This window comes from Amborella trichopoda, chromosome 4, assembly GCF_054954075.1.
Source record: "Amborella trichopoda isolate Santa Cruz 75 chromosome 4, AtrichopodaSantaCruz75HAP2 v2.0, whole genome shotgun sequence".
NCBI classification, from domain to species: domain Eukaryota; kingdom Viridiplantae; phylum Streptophyta; class Magnoliopsida; order Amborellales; family Amborellaceae; genus Amborella; species Amborella trichopoda.
Window position 1 is genome coordinate 17,111,657 of NC_142339.1, and position 11,707 is coordinate 17,123,363.

Here is an 11,707-nt window from a genome sequence, read left to right on the forward strand (position 1 = left end):
AGTCACCATTTCCCTAACAAGACCAGGTTATGTTTTCTTAGGTTCCTGATCCCTAGTCCTCCCTTATGTTTGGGTAAGCAGACTTTATCCCAAGATATTAAATGGTATTTTGTTCTCTCTGCCTGTCTCGACCAGAGAAAATTCCTCATGAGTTGTTCTAGGCGGTTGGCCACTGAGGTTGGCATATGGAAGAGAGACATGAGGTAAACAAGAGCATTAGCCAAAGTTGCTTCGATCAAAGTGGTACGGCCTGCCTGAGAAAGGTCTCTCCCTTTCCATCCTGTCAAACGCTTGTCAACCTTGTCTAATACGTGAGACCAATGTCTCTTTTTGGGTTTTCCCAATCCCAAAGGCAGACCAAGGTATGTTGTGGGTAGGTCCTCAACTATGCATTCCCAATTTGGGATAAGCTCTCTGATTTCAGCGTTGGCGAGTGCCACCCCCATCATTTCTTATTTTTCCATGTTGACTTTGAATAACCACTTGGAAACACTTGCGGTAAAGCCTCAAATTATCAATTTCTTGTGAAGATGCGTCTAGGAACACCAAAGTGTCATCTGCATATTGCAGATGAGACAATGTTGGACCTCGGTGATAGGTTTTGAAGCCCATGAGGAGGCCTGTCTGGTACAAAAAGGAGATAGATCGGCTGAAGATTTATGCTGTAATAGCGAAAAGAAAAGGGGAAAGAGGCTCCCCTTGGCAGAGCCCCATCGATGAAGGGAAGAAGCCTCTTGGGGTTTCTTTGATGAGAATCAAGAAATGAGGATGAGAATAGCAACCTCTCATCCATTTTCGCCAGCGGTCTTGGAACCCCATTCTTGCCATTGACTCATCCAGAATGGACCCATCAACATGGTCATACGCTTTCTCCCAGTCAATCTTAAAGATTAGACCATGCTTCTTGGACAAATGCCTAGAGTGAATGCACTCATGCGCTACTAAAGCTCCGTCTCGGATTTGCCTATCTTTGATGAAGGCAGTCTGAGACGGAGAGATGATAGAAGGAAGGACTTGCTGCATTTTAGAAGCTAGAACCTTACCCAGGATTTTGTAAGAGGAGTTGAGCAGACTGATTGGGCAGAAGTCCTTTAGCTCCTCAGCCCCTTCTACCTTGGGGACTAAGGCAATGAAAGTAGCATTGATGGCTTTGTGAAGAATTCCCTGATAGAAAAATTCCTCCAAGAAACTCATGAAATCTGGATGGAAAGTTTCCCAGAAGATTTTGAAAGGCGTTATTGGGAACCCATCTAGACCGGGGGCTTCGTCTTTGGCTAAGTCATCTAAAGCTTTTAGGATTTCCTCCTCTGAAAAAGGTTGCTCGAGCCAAAGGGCCTGGTCTTTCGTAAGCGCTAAGAAATCAAGGTCAATCATTTAGGTCTGGGACCCAAAGGGGCAGTGTAGAGGGCCTGAAAGAAGTCCAGAATGGCTGATTCGATTTCCCTAGGTTGTACTAAATAGCGGTTATTCGACTTGATAGTTGAAATAGTATTGTCTCTCCTGCGACAATTTGCTATCCGGTGGAAGAAACCTGTATTTTGATCCCCCGCTTTTAGCCAATTAACTCTAGACCTCTGGAATCAATAAAGTTCATCTTTTTTTAGGGTGGAGAAGTATTCCAACTTTGTTTGGGTTCTCAGGCTCGATTCACTGTCTATCAGAGGTCTAGACTCCTCAATACTGTCGAGCTCTTGGATGCAGTTGAGAAGAAAGGACTTGAGATGGGAGTAATTCTCAAGGATGGACTTACTCCAGGTCTTTAAGGAGGCTTTAAGAAGTTGAATTATGGTTTGGAGCCTATAACCTGCTCCTCCCGAGACCTGACCAGAGAAGGAGTTCCACCAGATAGGAATCTTAGTGGGTAAAGACTCCTCTTCAAGCCAAGCTAATTCAAATCTAAAAGGCTTTGATCCTCTTCTGATCGCTTGAGTGTCTAGAACGATAGGGCAATGGTCAGAGGTGGGTTTAGGCAGGGCCATGGCATGAGAGCCCGGATAGGTTTCCTCCCAATTCAGAGATAGGATGAACCCATCTAGTTTAGAGAGAGTGGGTAGGGGGGAGTGATTGGACCAAGCAAAGAAGCTTCCTTGGAGTGGAATGTCTAGGAGTTCATTTCGAAAGATGAAATCCGAGAAGTCCATCATTCCCTCGGAGATGGTTGGGTTGGACTTTCTCTCATGAGACCATCTCGTGATGTTGAAATCTCCACCCAAACACCAAACAGGGTGAGGTAGGGTGGCGACACAGTCCAATTCTGCCCAGAAACGAGGACGGAAAGAAGCTGAGCTAGGGTCGTATATGGCCGAGAATTTCTACAAGAAGTCATCTAAAATGCGAGAAAGTAGAATGGTGACGGAGAACTCCCCTATAGGGAAGGAGAGGAGGAGGTGATCTGATGAGTTCCAGATCACCCATATACCACCTGAAGCCCCGTCCGCAGATAGAGCGACCCACTGGCCAGGCCTTCTACCCAGACTTGGCGAATAAGATGAAGAGTGGGCTCGGTCAGTTTGGTTTCTGTGAGGGAAAGAATTGCAGGGAGATTTTTTGAGGTCAAGTCCTTGACTGCCTCCCTTTTGGACAATTGTCCCAAACCTCTTACGTTCCATGTAAGGATCTTCATGGTTTGGGGGTGGGAGTTGAGGAAGAGGCTAATCTGGCAAACCTCCTCAGTGAAGGAGAGGAGGTTGGGGATAGAAGGCCTTTTAATGGACTTCCTTCGTACGAGATTGAGGAGAACAAATTGAGTAGCTGCCTTTGTCCTTTAAAACTGACCTTCAGTCGGCTCTGAGCGTCTGCAAGTAGGAATCAGTGCGCCAGTCCTTCAGGGCCTTCATGTTGGAACCCCATGATCCAATATATTTCCTTCATTATGTCCAAGCCTCTGTTGTTCCCATCCCCGTCAACCCCCTCAGTGTTGTCATTCTCCGAGAGGGCAGAGATAGGCGTGCTAGGTTCCTCGGGCAACTCCATGACAGGCGCTGGAAGTGTGAGAGGAATGTGGTGGGAAGGGTAAAGGTCTGGAGGTAAGGTAGGAAGTGGTTAAGAGATAAGGGGTAGGGGGAGACAGGGAGATAAACAGAGCTGGGGGATGCAGGATGAACTTACATAACACGGAAATGTGACAAGCACGCCACTTACAAGACACCAATTCACGTGCTTCTACACTTGAAATCAACTCTCAACAAGTGCAGCCCTTTGGAAGCTGTTTCAAAGATATTTTTTATGCCAGCGCACCATCCCTTTTTACGGGAGCAATGAAAACAGAAAACAAATGTTTCTATCCTTCACATAAAGCACTTAGCAGCTAGCAGCAAAAGCCACTGGCACATATACATGAAAGTGATCTCCAAAGGCCCTAAACCAGCCTATAAGAGTACAACAAAAAAGAACTTTTGAGATTCACATACCAAGTAAGTGCAAATGTGCTCCAATAAGACCAGCTCCAAAAGAAGGCAATCCCACCTTTGTCATGGCCAATTATTGTCTGTGAAATTAATCAAAGAAACCATCAGACATACATATCAGAAAAGGGAAACACTTATCATATGAGTTCAAATTTATGTTTTCCAATATCACAGCCAATAGTAGGTTTATGATCATAACCATTCATAACTGTCTCATACTTCTCATTGAAAGAGCTTACTAATCCCTCAGCATTTACAGATACTGCAATCCTGTCCTCACTCTCATTAAGGACACAAAGTAGAATTCTAATATTAAAGGCAAGTGTAATTGATAGCATCTACAAGAACAAGAATCCATCAAAGTACTACATTAAAACATAAAAGGAAGATCATAAAACGCAGTGTTGAACTAGGATGAGTTGACTCGGCCGAAGTTACTCGGCCTTGGCCTTTGGGCAAGGTGAGTATTAGGTGAGTCCAATGTCCTGTCTTCATTACTATCTAAAATAGCAGGCACCAACCCCCTTTCATCACTTCCTATCTCTTGGCCACCTCTCTCTCTCCCTCTTTCAATCAGGTCCTCTCTCTCTCTCTCTCTCTCTCTCTCTCTCTCTCTCTCTCTCTCTCTACCCACAGGGTAGCATTGAAGAGAGTGGAAGAAAGGGAGTAGAAATCCACCTACGGGGAGAGAGAGAAACAGAGATGGATTGGTTGCTTGGGAGGAAAGCACCATGGAGCTTCTCATTTTCTTCAACAGCTGCGCACTTTATTTCTCTTTGATCCTTTTTCTCATGGGTTTTTAGCTTCTTATTTTTCTGAAAAATTGGGCTTTCTTCTTTCTTTTGTTATTGATGGAAGACAAGAACAGATGCACCAGGGGGATTGGAAAGAGGTCAGGGAGAATGGCGGAGTAGAGAGAGAAGAGAGATGACTGGGGAGGAGGGAGTAAGGCCAGCGAGAGATTGAAGAAGGAAAGAGAGATGCTGCAGGGCAAGAAGAGAGAAGTGGTTGTAGGGTGGAGAGAGAGAGATCAAGGAGATTGGGGGGAGAAGAGAGATGACTGGGATGGGGGAGAGAGACTAGAGAGAGATTGAAGAGGGAGAGAGAGACTGCAGGGCAAGGAGAGAGGTGGCTGTAGGGTGGAGAGAGAGAGAGAGAGAGAAAGGAGGCAGCAGCCCCTCACTCCTCTTAGCCACATGCCTCTTCTGGGCACGTGACCAGCTTAGGACCTTTCTTTTTTTTCTGAATTTTTGAGGATTTTCCCAGTTAAATTCTTAAAAGAGATTTTTTCTTTTTTTTTTAAATGTAGGTCACTACTCGGGCAAGTCCACTTGGACTCACCTGAGTAACTCGCGTCAGGCCACGGCGAGTAGGTGGCTTGAGGTGCACCTTGGTACACCAATGATAAGGTAATGTGGTCCACAGAAAATTCCTCATAAAACTGCAAGTTTTACTACTGACAAACTTAGAAGCGACAAAAATAATGGATCATAAAACATCCAAGCATATGGAGAGTTCATTCCTACCCAAAAACATCCTGCAACTATTAAATTGAGAATATATGTGCTTCAAAGGTCCAATCTCTGGCCTAAATGCCAATTATCAGGCCTTCACCAACTTTCTGCTCTTGTGACAATAACATGCTGTATCAGCCACAGCAGTTTGACTTTGACTACTCAAATTGTACTGCAAATGAATCAAATCATTTGGAACTGACGTAAGAAACTGCTTGACTTCAAGTTTCTGAAAATCATTTCATCGAATTCACTTGAGATCAAAATCTATTATTTTAAAATGTAGTTCATGTCATTCTTTCCAAGTTAATAGTCCTACAACAACCTGTTTCTCTGGCTTCAGGGTGGTCACCATGCTTTCACACCACATGATCCATGTTCTCCAATCTAATTTCTTATCTACCACCGTCTAGTGTTTGAGTCTAGCCTTGATGTGTGGAGGATCTTCCCCACTAGGCTTCTAAGCTGCTAAAGTTCTGCCTACAGAATCTTATAAGCCTATACTGATAATGGAAGACTAATGTACTTTGTACTGTGAGCCACTCAGGGAGGGTGCGCTTACAGTCTTACCCTTTGTAAACTACCATAGCAATACAATGTTAACAGTTCTCAAAAAAAAGTTCTGCCTACAGAGGGAACGTGTTCTACCAGGCCAGAAGCATGATTGTTAGCTTTTACATTCTTTTTTGGCTTAATCAGAATTTGGTTTATCAACCAACATCACATGGTATAGTTGTCCCAAGGGTATGCCTCCCAGAAGTAATGCAATAATTTTTAATTTTATATAGGTTTAACAGATATTGGCACCAAAACCGTATTGTTTAAGTATATTAACTATGTAATTTGTTGAGCAAAAAATTTTGATTCATATGATAAATATTCATATTAAGACTAATATCAAGTAAATAATTACAAACTAAAGATGACATACCATATTTTGCGCCAGCATATAGTTGGTAAGCTGTTCTATACTGAGAGTAACTACTGTATGTTGTGCCTAGTGCATTTCACTTTCAGTGCATTTCACTTTCAGTGCAATCACCTTGCTAGGACTCATGACTTGTTCCAAATGACTCAGCCCAAAAGACAGACAATTATGTCCCAAGTCTCATTGGACATGACAACAGAAAAGAACTTTTTCAAAGAATTTGCCCAAATCTCATAAAGAATTGTGAAGTCTTATAAACTCATTTGTCGTTCTTGAGTTCATTACTTTTTCAGAGTTTTCTGACTGCCAAAAACTGAATTCATCTTGTTGGTTTTCTTTTTTGTTTGTATATATATAGATATATATATATATATATATATATATATATATATATATATATATATATATATATATGTGTGTGTGTGTGTGTGTGTGTGTGTGTGGTCAAAAATGCGAATTCGGCCGCCTAGATGTTTGGGTGCCTAGCTGCCCAGGCGCCCGCCCAAAGACAAGGTGCCCTCACCAAAATTGAAGCCCCCCCCTCCCCCAACTCACACCTCCAAAACAAAAAAAAAAAAAAAAAAGAGTTCTTAGGTCATGGTTTTAAGCTTTAGGGAGTTTTTAGGGCAATTTTAAAGCCTCAAACTCCTCGTGAAATAGACAAAAAACATAATAGTACAATTACATAACAGATTTACGGATACAAGTCTCAAAAGAATATGATACATGCTCAATTTCATCGTCCAAGTAAGAAAAAATTCAATTAATCACAAAAAAATCAATCTTTTAACTATATCGTAAATGAAAAAAAAAAACGTCAAAGAAAAAACGTGATTCACAATATAATATATTGTAGCAAAATCAAATTAAAACCCTCTTTCAAATATAATAATACTTTAAAAATAGCAAAATCAAATCGATGTTGGTGCAAACCTCGTCTATTGGGACACCAAAAGTCCTCAAAATCAACTACTAGAAGCTCCAAATCCACCCACAAACTATTGCCTTTGTTTTGGAAAGAAATCAAACAAATCAAAAAGTTATCAATCTTTTGATAAATCTCAAAAGAATAGTTTTTGAGGAATTTTTCTCACCATAAAAGGGGTTTAGAATACCCCTTTTCGCCCCTTTTTAGGGGGGGGAAAATGACTTTTTTAAGCTTCAACAATACCCATTTTCGCATTTTCTCAACCTACCACGAAGCGGCACCTATCACGCCTAGGCAGCCGCCCAAACGCAAGACGCATAATGACGCTGCCTAGCAAGTGCCTAGTTGTCTTTAAATTTCCGCCTAGGCGGTCAGACGGCGAATTTTCGAACACAAATACATAAATATATATGGGCATGGATTCTGTCAGCCCACAGGCTGACTGCTACAGTGTCAGCCAATGGCCCAGATTCAATCTAGGTAGATCTGACGGTTACAATCTCATTTCGTATTTGAATTTTCATTTTTTTTCCACTAGTCCAAATCACTAGAAATTTTAGGCATTCATTCATCTCATCAAGGCACACCTAATAAAAATATAAAAAAATAATAATTCATAAAATATAAATTGACCAAAATACCCCCCTCGTAAAATGTTCCAAAGGTATTTTGGTCAATTTATATTTTATAAATTATTTTTCTATATTTTTATTAGATTCCTCAATTTTTGAAAAATAGACGCTCTAAATTACAAGTGATTTGGATTTGTAGAAAAAAAAAAAATTCAAACACGAAATAAAGTCGTGACAATCAAATTGGCCCAGATTCAATCTAGGCCATTGGCCTAACACTGTAGCTATCAGCCTGTGGGCTGAAAAGGTCTTTTCCCCTATGTGTGTGTGCGTGTGTGTACATATATATACATACATAGATATATATATATATATATGAAAAAAGCTGGGATTAGCCCACTAGCTCATATGAACATATGAGCCCAACGGCCCAAATTGAATCTGGGCCAATCTAACGGTCACGACTTCATTTCGTGTTTGAATTTTAATTTTTTTTCTACAAATCCAAATCACTCGAAATTTTAGGTGTGTGTTCTACTCATCAAGGCACACCTACTAAAAATATAAAAAACATTATTAGCAAAAAAATGACCAAAATACCCCCTAAACTTTTCGGGGGTATTTTGGTCAATTTATTTCATGTAAAATATTTTTTTGATATGTTTCGAAAATTAAACTATTTTTTATGAACACACTTCTAAAATTTCAAGTGATTTTGATATGTAGAAAAAAATTAAAATTCAAACACTACCGGACATTCGTGATCGTCAAATTGGCCCAGATTCAATCTGGGCCGTTGGGCTCATATGTTCATATGAGCTAGTGGGCTAATCCCAGCTTTTTTCTATAGATATATATAGATATATATATATATATGTAGATAGAGTACTAGCATGCTTAAATGTGAGATGAAAGTAACTGGTAACCATTGGCTCTCTGTAGTCCAGGATTGGGGATTTTGTCACATAAACATGCCAGAACATGGCTAGCATTGTTCCGTGGCATTGCAGTTTCTTTTACGTTTTTTATTTTCAAAAAATTTAAATAAATTCAGCATCACCCAGGATGTACAAGGGTAAATTTTGATTTCCATTTTGGAGATGTTGTCAGATTTGATAAGGATCAGGTTTGAGGTAGGGCTCGACCAAATAATCATGCAGCATTAAGTGGGATTTTTCTACTAAGTTGTGACCATTTAAAAGGAGGAAAAGCCTGCACTACTTGAAAGCTTGCACTACTTGAAGGAAAAGCCTGTTAGGCCTGTAAAATGCTGCAAAAACCCACTTAAAACTGCTAGAGAACACTATGAAGGTGTCAGAGATGGAGAAGGATGCAGTATTGCAGTATTACAGGCTTTGCTTGAGAGGCTTCATGGATCATAAATCACCCATATCCCACTCAAGGCACCCCTTCCAGCCAAACCAGCCCATTCTACTAGACCTCAACTTCCCACAAGCCTGATCTACACCAGAGTTTGTTCTTGCATAACTTTGTTTCATCGACCACCAAAACATCAGGGTTGTGGGTGCTGACACACTCAAAACTCGTCAACTCTTTTGAGGGGTCACCCAACCCCCTAATATTCCAGACGACCATCTTCAAGGCGAGCAAATCCCACTTTTGCACCAAGCTGAAGTTCTAGTTTCCTCGATGGGTGCCGTAACATTGATGCAATCATAGTTGATCTCTGTGACAAGGCTTTTCAGCTCTCTCTTTCCTCACCAAGGTTTTCTTATTTAGCCAGTAATTGACAGCCTTTAATCCCCGTTCAAGAGTTTGGAGGGTGTGTTTTTCTTGTGATCATTGTGGAGGATGCATTTAACAATTTTCTTAATGTCTCTTCTTATCCATTTTGATTACTTTCCCAATTCTTATAATTTCCTATTTTAAGATGTTCTAGGCATCTAAGAAACAGCTGCCAAGTCCAATTGCAACTCCTAAATCAACTCAACATGAAACTTGGATATGTCCAAGTCTTTGAAGTTTGATTTGCAGGGATAATTTAGTAATCATCCTTCTTTTTGTATAGGTATTTTGATCATTTAATGCTTATGTAAATCTGTAAATGATGGATTAAACTCCTATTCCTCAAGGAGAATCAATACTATCCAAACAAATCAAGTTTTGCTTTGGTATCTAATCCATTGGAATATGGCTTTCAGATAACCCACAGTGGCAACGTATGGAATGATTAGAGTGAGAATTTTCAAGTTCTTATAAAATCTGCAGATTAGTACTCAAAATTTTGACTATTTAACTCTCATGTGAGAACACTATTCACATATGGGGTCATCTGGTACAAGAAAATTTCACATCATCATCTTTTTTTTTTTAAAGCTGTTAACTCAATTTCACATCATCATCATCATTATCAGAGCCTTATCCCCAACTATTCAATCATCATATGAATGCTACTCAGCATGCATCTGCAACTATATCAATCAAGTTCATGTTGACTTCATTGCCCTGCAGTTAATGAATTGAATATAAGTTTCATATAAAAATCATGCTCCACCTTAATTACAGGTTGAGATTGTTCTTACTCTTGTTTATCAAAAAAAAAAAAAAGATTGCTTACGTTTTATCTGGTGTTACACTTATCAAATGCATGATATGCAAAAAACCTGATTTGGCTGTAGTTGTACTTTTGTTGTGTTTGCTTTGCATTTCTACCCTCTCATCAGCAAATCAAATGTCTTTTAAAGCTGCTAATAATACCTTTCTTCAATATGATGTCAATCAAAGAGATTATGATCCTTAAACAAAACATTTGAAAGTATCCATTCACATGAATTTTGCTCACATTGTGCTTTTGTCCCCAATGAGGTTCTCTCTTACCCTCCTTACATTCTTAACACCAATAAAATTTTAAATCAGTCACAAAAAGGAGTGAAGCTAGCATTTTCTCTTCCTCTAAATTCTTCCTCTAAAGACTGACATTACTAAAGTGGGATACGATTGAGTGTCTAAAAGGATCACAATTTAATGGCTCCTCTTCATTAATAATTCCAATTAACACTTCTGAACAGTACCACCACTTGGCTTCTTTTTAACCTTTTGCTTTGACAGTTTTTTTGTGCGGCATTAATATGGATCTTTTATTCCTCCCATGATTTATATATGGGTGTGGTTTGTCTAAGGCCGAGGCCCTAAACAAAGTAGAGCTCACCTTCAAATAGTGCTGAAATATGTTGTTTTAGCATCAGAAATCTTTATGATGGCCTGAAAACTTATTTTTGTCTCTAGTTATAAAAATTGAAGTTCAAAAATAGTGTAGATAGAGCAGATCAATGAACACTTGCAAATCTTGAAAATTGGCAGTCAGATAATACATTACATGATGCAGTATTTCCAAGACTTGAGGTGCGCCTTAATTCGATTGTTTAGGGCCTCACCCTTATATAAACTTTTTCCTTTATATATTATCTCGATAAATAATAATTCAGAATTGATCAAAAAAGCTAAAAGCCATTAAACAAAACAAAAATAGGATCAACATGAAAAATCACACAAAATGAAAAAAACTCGCCAAATATCGCCATTTTCCTCGAATACCCATATTTACCAGTTTATTTGTGAACATGTTTACCTCTCGGAGAACACATCATGCGACAATTATGCATGCATCGAGCACACTTTGGAAATTACATTATCGCTTCTCCAGGCATTGATTCTCCTCTTATAATCTATTTTAGGATAGTCAGTAAGCGCCCCCCTGCCCCCTTCAACAGTGAGAGGCTTTTCAGTTATTAATAATCAAACTTCAATCATACATGTCGCATCTGATGTCAAGCCCTCATCCCTAAGGCCAATCATAACATCTAGGAATATCGTTAGCATGTCTTCATGCCCTTAGGCTGACATCTTTCCATCTCCCTGGTCTCCATCTTTTTGTACAAGTTTGTCTTAATTTAATAAAATTTCTGTTACTGCTCCTCCCCAAAAGAAAAAGAAAAAAAAGACTATCACCATTGCTATGGCGGCCGACACTCCCATAACTTCCTAGGCCCTATTTAACTTTGACAGATTTGTCAAAATTGAGTTATAATCCATTCAAATTGAGAACCAGCTCCTTCAACTCCTTGTCATAAAAGTCTCTTTCGAAGGGAGAGATTAAACTGAAATTAACCATAATCTCAGGAAAAATACTCAAACCCAACAATCTGAAATGACCAGCCACCTTCAACACTCGAGGAAATTGGCTATAGAACTGTTTGCCACTCCCATTGCAATTATACTTGCCTTCCATCTGTATATTTTTATGTATGTTTATGTGTTTCATAAGAAAAGAAAAGAAAAAAAAACAAAAAAACTTAGATCATGGGGCGTAAATGACGTGCACAACTATGGGCAAAAAA

The 11,707-nt window shown here is 39.6% G+C and overlaps 1 protein-coding gene across 1 annotated transcript in view; it reads right to left on the minus strand.

Moving 5' to 3' along the window:
- Window positions 1-11,707, minus strand: part of LOC18423316 (LMBR1-like membrane protein) — a 73,058-nt gene that overhangs the window by 60,232 nt on the left and 1,119 nt on the right. Inside the window, exon 2 of the mRNA XM_006827918.4 lies at window positions 3,411-3,487. Coding sequence (XP_006827981.2) covers window positions 3,411-3,487 — 77 coding nt within the window. The remainder of the gene's footprint in view (window positions 1-3,410; window positions 3,488-11,707) is intronic.